Source organism: Rhipicephalus microplus, chromosome X, assembly GCF_043290135.1.
Source record: "Rhipicephalus microplus isolate Deutch F79 chromosome X, USDA_Rmic, whole genome shotgun sequence".
NCBI classification, from domain to species: domain Eukaryota; kingdom Metazoa; phylum Arthropoda; class Arachnida; order Ixodida; family Ixodidae; genus Rhipicephalus; species Rhipicephalus microplus.
Genome location: NC_134710.1, coordinates 133,821,759 through 133,830,740, shown reverse-complemented (window position 1 = coordinate 133,830,740; position 8,982 = coordinate 133,821,759). Strand labels below are relative to the sequence as shown.

The 8,982-nt window shown below is 44.8% G+C and overlaps 1 protein-coding gene across 1 annotated transcript; it reads right to left on the bottom strand.

Moving 5' to 3' along the window:
* fab1 (1-phosphatidylinositol 3-phosphate 5-kinase fab1) lies at positions 1 to 8,023 on the bottom strand. Its single transcript, XM_037427840.2, has one exon. The coding sequence runs from the start codon at positions 7,728 to 7,730 to the stop codon at positions 1,755 to 1,757; it is 5,976 nt and encodes a 1,991-aa protein (XP_037283737.2). The 5' UTR covers positions 7,731 to 8,023; the 3' UTR covers positions 1 to 1,754.
* Positions 8,024 to 8,982: the final 959 nt, after the last annotated feature.

Below are 8,982 nucleotides of genomic sequence, written 5' to 3'. Positions count from 1 at the left end.
TTTGTCGCATCTCCTCTTAGTTTATCTTGCACTGTTATAACTTCACGGCACATTTCCAAAGACAACACTGGTTACGAAACGCTATATGAATGAACAACTAAAGTTTCGTGTCAAGGTTTGTGACATAGTAAGCAGTATATGATGCAAAAGTGCATTTGTTCATGTGACTTTTACATTCACTTGAAGCTTGCTTGTTTGTTATGCTCCAGTCTGGTGACGGATACTTTAATGAAGTATTGGAATTGATGCACACTACTATCATTGCACATCATAATTTCATGTGCAAAGGTGCCCGATGCACCATATAGCAAAAGTGCTTGCACAGCCACCAGTGCTGACACATACACATGCTCTTTACGACAAGTTAACTACATAACTGCTGACACTCAAGGTGCAGGTAGCAGCAGCCCTCGCAAGGGCTATAAAAAGGCGCATGTTCTTTTTACCATGACAAGTTAGTTTTTCGCTATATAATCTACATGCTGGTCTCGACACTGAATAAATACTAAAGTGAAATGATAAATCAGTTTAGATCGATCAATCATATAATAAAAACTCTAGTGTGGTTAATTCCACCAACTTGAGTTTATTCAGAGACGAGAATATCGGTGCCAAAAGCTTGACTTTTTAAGTCTTTCACTAAAATCTCCAATGATGACAACACAGATTACAGTATTTTTTTAAATTCTGGTTACATTCACTCCATAAACTTTCCTTAAACTTGACATTTTAAATGTCTGGCTACCTCAGAAGATGATGTGCTTCACCAATTGGAAATCATGAACACCCCAGTGGATGAAGTCAAATCTACGGCGCTTTAAAATTTGTCGACTGGTATGAGAACTTCCAAGATGGTGCTACTACCCAAACTTTATATTTGCGTTTTCTAGCTTACTAAGCACCTTCTCGCAACAAGCATTGTGTTTTCAGTATTTTGAAAGAGTAATTTACAAATACTAGAAAAGCCATTTTTCACTTCAGTGTCCCTTTAACACGAGTAAGTACCTAAGTAGTGAGGACTGTTGGTGTGTTGCCGGCAAGGCTAGGTGTGGGTGGTAAAATGGCACATGCCCTTTGAACATTGCTGCTACAATAAACATTCACATGTATGAGCATCATGATCGATGTGCAAGACTGTTGCCGTGAGCACTGTACTTGGACATTAGCAAATACTGGTAATGTTTTGTTACTATACGCATGCCTAACGGATGCATGGTCACTCTTGCATAGGGTAAGTGAACTGTATTCTTCAGGTGACTCAAGTGTGATGGCTGGATTCAGCATGGCACACTTAATGTATTGCAGGAAGCTGTTTCAAACCGACAACTTGCAGAACACCTGCTAATGACATAAGCTGGTGTTCTACATAAAACTGTAGCACAGTATTGCATGAAAGGCTTATGTTAACCAATGTTGCAGACTAGAAAGCTTACCAATATGTAGCTTCAAAGAATGTGTATTGTCAGTTCAAGAACAAAAATGGAGTACAGGTTGTGTTTGGTTTATATTTAGGCTTTTGCTGTCATAATGCTGTCACTTCTACAATAAAGCTCACGAAAATTCATAACAATATTGAATGAATGTTGTATAATATTCGTTTCAGGCATTAAGCAATCAGAAGAAAAAGCTATTGTTGCCCAGAAAAATGTTATATCACAGTAGCATTTAAGCTAATCACAGCACTCGAAAGTCAGCCAAATTGCAAATGTCACAGAAGAAAGCAGAAGTGCTTTGACATGACGATGCACAACACATCAACAGTCTACACCTCTGCCTAGGCCACTCCAGTGATCAGGTACGCACAAAAAGTACTTGTCCATTGCCTCACAGAACCGAACTCTGTAAAGGTTTGGCCAGACGATTGTGGGAAGTTTGCCATGGCCGCGAAGAGTCACGGTTGACTTCACCACCATCTCAAGCTTCTTGTCCCAGGTAAATGTACGTATGTAGTCGATTATGCCAACTACCAGCTCTTTTCGGTCGTTGTCGAATCCAACAAGCAATGAATAGTCCATGACAGAATTATCAGACAAAAAGTTTGCGTCATTCCTGATAGCCAGGGATAGCACAGTTTTGGAATGTGGCCGTACATACAAAGGAGAGTCACAAGTTGTCTTCAGCAAGTTTTCATCCAAAAGAACCACATCACCTTCAGTTTGCGAACGTGTATTTACCATACGGTTACGCACAGAACCCTTGAGGTCGAACTTTTGAGCAATGTTACGTTTATAGAAAAGGTTCTCCATTACCAGAAGGTCCAGCTTGGATGCAGCGTTGGTGGCAGAGTTCTTGTACCCAATGCGGAACACACCAACAATCTTGGCCAATACAGTGGGCTGCCTGTCTGTACAAGCACTGCTCACGTATTGAAAGTACAGGGGTGCAAATTCAAGGAAAGACTGAACCTCATAGCGAGACATTTGCTTTAAGATAAAACGGTCATCATGTGTTTTGCAAAATGAAGAGCCAGACTTCCCACCTTGTGCACTCCAAGACACACACCGTGAAAGTGAGTGGATGAAGCGATCTTCCCCATGTGGAAAAATAAGACACCGCAACTTTCGGAACTGTTCAGCAAAAAATATGCGGCAATAAAACTGTGAGGTTGCATCGCTGAACTGGGTTTCAATGTGCATGTTGGGGTTTTTGTGCCCAGTTTTTTTGTCTGTTTCCTGGCTGCTACAAAGGGCCAGATCATTGAAATCCACCATAGCATTCTCTGCAGGTGCTTTTGTAGTTGGACTAGGCTGCTCTCGCAACTGGCTTAGAGCTGTTGTCAACGTTGATTGCAGCTCTGCGAGTTTCTGTTCATAATCAGTGGAAGCAAGAGCGTGAGCAATAATAGAGCTTGGTTCCTGGTCATATATGACAATAGGAATTCTGGCACCATGTGAAACATTAAAATGGTCTGATGGAGGAAATGGGCTTTGAATAGGATTGCTTCCAGAACTAGACAGAAGCTGGCTAATAATAGTTTTAACTGTTCCTCTTTTTTCCTGCTTCCCAAGCGTGTCATCATCGGTTTTGGATGGAGTGGACAGTTTTGTACGATTTTCAAGCACGCGCTCTGCACCATCAGAACGAGATCGTTCATGGCTTTTTAAGGCAGTAGACTTTTTTGACTCTGTGCTATCATCCAAACTTGGTGCTTGGTTACAGTTGTCCTGCTTTGGAGTGCTGGTGTCTTGGCCCATAAGGCCAGCATGCGTGATTGGAGAAGTCCCATACATACAGCTTGAAACTGATGAGCTACTACTTGACACCCGTAGTGCTGTGCCAGTAGGGGGACTGAAACTGTCATCAGGTAGGAATGAAATATTGTCATCCCTGCTTACATCCAGCATTTGAAATGGTTCAATGCTGAAGTGACCTTCCACAATGTCTGCATCGCCAGCAGAGTCACTATCTCCCAGACTGCTGGCTGTGTCTAAGCTTTCATTGAGGTCCTGTTTGGCCACACCTGTCTGGTCGTCTGAAGATGCCGTAGTATCAGCTCCGAGTGAAGAGGCGGGCTTCTTCATTTGGATCGATTTTGCCAGCAACTTTTCTTCTCTTTTTCTGACTGATTCAAAGTCTTGCAATCTTTTGTTCCAACAGTTAACAGCATCTGCAATATAATGTTTTAGTAAGACAAGGCTGTCATTTATTTTCCACGCCAGCAAACATGCCTCATTGAGGACACATGTGTCCAAAGTAGATGGATCTTGTGATTGGCACTTCTTCAGATTTGGTGATGTCAGCTGGAGCTGAATGTCTTCTATTTTCTCCTTGAAGGCATTCTTCTCAGTCTGCTGCATTTCCATGAGGTCAGCAGCAAACGCCTCATATTTAGTAGCTTGCACCTGTGCCCTAAGGGAGCACAATGTCTCAACGACAGTGTTATAGACCCAGTAGCCTTTAAGTGCCAAGTCACGAATTTCATCAACAACTACACTCACTTGAGGAATTTCATCAACAATGGAGATCACAGGTGGAGGCAAAGCCACTTCTCTAATAGCGATAGGCGAGTACTTGAAAGATGCCACCACTTGCTGCGAAGCAAAGTACTGATAGTGATCATGGTGCAAAGAATGTTGGCACTGCTCCTGTGCCCCTCCGCATGTGTACGCATGACCATGGAAACGCAGCTCCAGGTATTTGGCAAATGAAAGTGACCATGTCTCTTCACTCATTGTAGTAAGTGGTGTCACAAAGCGACATTTACGGCACCAACTCCACATGAGAATAGAATTCGAGGCTGTGGTTGGCGGGTTGTCTAAATGATGCAACAAAATTTGAATACATCCATTTTCGTGAACAAACTTGCGCACATGCTCAAGCATAGGGGTGTCACAAGATGCAGTGGGACATGTGTAGGATGATCGAAAACAATACCGCTCTAAGAAACCACCAAGCGGGATGTCATTGCGACCATAAAAGTCCATATTGACCACCCATGGATTCACGCAGAAGTATGGCGCATTGCTTGAAGTTGGTGAATAGCTACAAAAAAGCACAGCAACTCTTTGATGGTTGTAGGGACTCAGAGCATCAGTTCTGCCATCGCAAATATGTTGATCTGCTGTGGTGCCAGCCCCACTGGTTGATGAATGTCCCGGCGAGGTTTCAATTTTGCCAAAGTTGTGATGGCAGAGGTTCTGGATTCTTCCCCCACGGGCCCGAAAGTCAGCTAGCAGTGCTTCTGCTTCAATCGATTCCCAAAAGTAGGAAAGCTTTTGATATGTGAAAGGGTGATATGGAAGAATAACTACCTTATCCTGCACATTCCTAGCACTGAATGTGTTCAGTGATGAATGATCATCAGGTTCCACTTTGTTCCACACTTCCTCGGTGTCACATATCTTAGGAGACCAGTAAATTTCATCTGAGAAAAACTTGCGTAGTTCACAGCGACGACCAGCTTCAGTCTTAAGGTATGGCACTGTGAGCCTAATAAAAGGTGAACAACACAAAATCGTGGAATCCAGAGCTAACTTAAATGAGTTACTTAATGGCAGAACTTGTGACTTTAATGAAAGTCTATGTTCCGTGAGTGCCGCCGCATCTTCATCAGAGTTCAACAAAGTGTGGAGTGGGTCACTGAAGTCTTCAACGCAACTGATCTCTACTTTTCTTGTACTGTCCTCTGGCCCCAGTGACACCTTCTGTTCTGTGTGGTCTGACACAGCAAGGCTTTCATCATGCAGTGCTTGGTTCTCTTCAACTTCATTTTCAATGTCATCCTCAGCAACTTGCATCCGTGCTGGTGGTTGGGCATGCTCATCCATCAAGAAAGCCAGCTCTAGTCGCCAGTTAAAAGCTACATATAGCATGAAGCGAATTATGTTTTTGACTTTCTTCAGTTCAGTAGCCGAGCCTCCCCTCAACAAAATTGTGCATCCCAGTGCACTGGAGCACCCGTCAAAGAACAGAAGTGTTTTGAATCTGTTTGATGGGAGTAAATAGGTCTTAACGAAAAAGTTCTGACAGGAGCCCAAGTTAGGCTTTCCAAGCTGGGCATCTATGGAACTAACAATAGCCGAATTAGTGCATCGTGCAACTCGCTCCATAACCGATGGCTTTACATTAATTGCCAATGTAACATCCATCTGCAAAAGCTTTTCCTGTGCAAGCCGAGACACCGTTTTCTCAACAAGAAGCAAATCGGGTCGAAAGACCTGTATCTTGGCAACAACATGCTTGAGATACTCGCATTCTTGCATAAGAATGGGGTCAAGTGAAGAGAGCTTGTTTTCAACCCGCTGGTACACAATCGATGAGCCCACAAGAAGAATACGTGGGTTTGTGAGCTGTTGTCTCATCTTCTTGTGAACAACATTCTTTGTGCAAACAACACCGTTGACGACCATACATTCAGTTCTATGTCCACCTGGAATCTTCTTTATATGAACATACTGCCGAATATCCATGTCATCATCATCCCGGTGCTTCACGTCAGGTGTTACAATGTTTGCAACTCTGTGAACTATCGGCAACACTACCTCAGCCCAAGGCAATGGAAGCCCATCAGCAGCAAGAAGCTGGTTCAACAGGTCCTTCTCAAGCACACTGTAGGCAGAGTTCAGGCTCTCTTTGGTCTCTTTCACTTTTGTTTCATCAACCACATACTTTTGTTGCCCAGAATTATTCATGCTGCAGCTTGCGTACAAAGCTCCACTGACACAGTCATCTGCAATACTGTGATTACATATTTCATTACTTATAGCGCTTCGATGGGAGTCCCACCGGCTGCGCCTCATATCCTCAGGTTCTTCTTCCTCTGGGGATATCGCCAGTGAATCTCGGGGTCTTGATACAGTTACTCTAGATTCTTTCAAATCAAGATTAAGAAAAAAGGTTGATGTTGATGCCGCAAGTCGTTTCTTTTCCTTGTATGAAACTGAACTTTCCAGGCGGTCAGCTGACATCTTGTCTACTCTCAGTGCATCGTCCATACTGGCAAAAGGAGAAAGGCTTGCTGTAGGTTGAATTTCAGAAAGCCATAGGGGATCTTGGTTCTCCTCCACAACTTCGTCAGGAGGGCTGCTTGAATGACTTGGGCCAGAGTCTATCTGATTGTCCGAACCAGGCTTATAGAGAGAATAGGCATCAATAAAGATTGGATCATGTGGTATCACAGGCTCTAGAAAGTTGCTATCAATCAAAGCTTGTCCAATTGAAATTGCCTCTCCTCGTGATGAGACCTTTCCCTGTGCAACAAGCCAGTCCACAAGTTCATTCCCAACCACACAATTGCTGTAGGAATGGAGACGGTGCCGGTGGGTTTGAAAGGATGCTCCGTGTACTGGGTGTTGTATCTGAGACCACAATTCACGAATGAACATCTTGTCATAGACAGGCGTTCTTGGTGAAGGGGTTTGGAAACCGGACTTGTCTGAGGGGCTGTAATCTTCTGTGTCTCCCTTGGGAACGACCAAGGCTTCTTCTCGAAATCCTACCGAAGTTTTTCTTCTTCCCGAAAATCCCCACGTGCCAGTATCAGCTGAAGCTGAGTCTTCCTCTTCCATGCGCATCACACCCAGCTTGTTCTGCAGGTCCGCCAAGACTCCGCGCAAATCGGCACTTAAGTCCAGCGTTTTGACATACGACAATACAACTTGGCAACAGTACATGCAAACCCGCAGATCCCCTCTATATCCGATTATTTTACCGGGAATCTCACGGTTACAGCAGCGGCTGCAGAATATCTGGCCACAAATCCTGCAGTGGTGGCGCCGACGAAAGGTTGTGAACTTGTCGCCACATTCATAGCACTCCCTACAGTTGCTGTCTGGCATCCAGTACTGTTTGAAATCTGCGTCTTTGTATGCGTTTGGGGCTACGATACCACGATCCATTATGTGCGCGATACGACTCAACACACCAGAGAAACTACGCGTGTACAAAACGCACAGTTCTTTGCCCTCCTGTAGCGGCGGCGGTACTGTCTGTGGTTCAGCTGTGCTGGTGGTGGCTGTCGGAGAGTCGCATTCAGTCCTGGTACTGGGCGAAGACTGTGAAGCAGGAGTAACAGCTTCGTCTTCTGGGATGCAATGACAGGGACTCCCTTCACGCACCTCAGGAATTGAGGGGTCCGCATCGGTTCGTGGTGCTCGTGAAAGCTTGAAGAATCGGCTCAGAGAAAATCCAGTGGCTTTAGTTTTTACATCGGAGCTAAGAGGAGCAAACTCAGTGAGCGACGTGGGCGAGTAGAGCTTCTTTGCACCGTGAGTGTAATCAGCGGGCTCCATTTTGGACGCCCAGTTGACAGCACGCCAGCTGTTTTCGTTGCACGACTAGGACATTGCTAGGGCTTGAGCGCTCTTGGCCTGTATTATTGTGATCGGTGTCATATCAGCAAACGAGCACTGAGGCAAGAAGACTCGCACGATTGTCGAACGAACCATGCCCACGCACCAACCACACCAAGAGCAGCGCTTAACGTATGAATGGAAAAACTTCAATGTCCACGGCGGCCAACTGGACCAATTTCCAGCTCTGGCCCATCGCTGGCTAGCTAGCCTGGCCATTGGCCTGGCCCTGTCTTTTCATAACCAACACCGCCAACACAAACCGGAACCCGCGCGAGGACACGAGTAATTACATCAATAATACATTCTGGAGTTTCTCCTGAATATTCTCCCACAATAAAACAAACTAACTGTATTTATCAACGTTACTAGAAAAAACGGTTGGTATTCATATAACGGAAGCATAATTTCTACACCGCGGTGCAGACTTGCGCACGGTTTCATAATTATGATACGCCCGTAGTAATAAAAAAAGTTGAGAAGTGGCATATAAAATGTGCATTTATTAACGGCAAGTTTTACCGTACTTGAACAAATTTCGGAGGGTGCCGCAGATTTTGCGTGGCCTCCAAGATTGAGATGTGTCGCTGCTGCTACTACGGCTGAAACGCTAAGTGTGCTGAAATAGAGCAATGTGTCACAGTGCATATAGTTTCTTACAACAATTATTGTATGAAACTCTATGCTCACAGTGGGTCGTCTGCAACGTTTATAGATACTTTTTCACTTTCGGGACTCTCCGCTCCGCCATCAGAGAGCAGGTGGCTGGCTGCAGTTCCCGCCACCGCGGCGCTGCAAGCCAACTTAGCGCCAAGCAAACGAGTGTAACAATCCACGACAATCCAGTCTGCTACAACTAGGCGCGGTGCCGCGATGAACAGCGCTTACACAACACCGCAACTTCCTGGTTTAGGCGCGAGGAGTAAAACGTAGAGCCTAGATGCGTGTGCGGCGTCTTTCCAGGTCCTTGGTGAAAATAATAGCTCGCGTAGCGTTGTGCTAGACGAGCATTTGTCGATTAAAGAGCCGTTTTAGCACCCCGTAACTTCTTGTTCTTCCAGGTAGTGGGAACAAAATTTAGAGCTCAGCTGTATTAGAAACGTCTTACCGAAGCCGCGGTAAAAGCTGTGACTTATCTGGTTCCAGCTTAGTTGTTTAGAAGCTATTTTTACAAGTATCAGCATAGGGATCT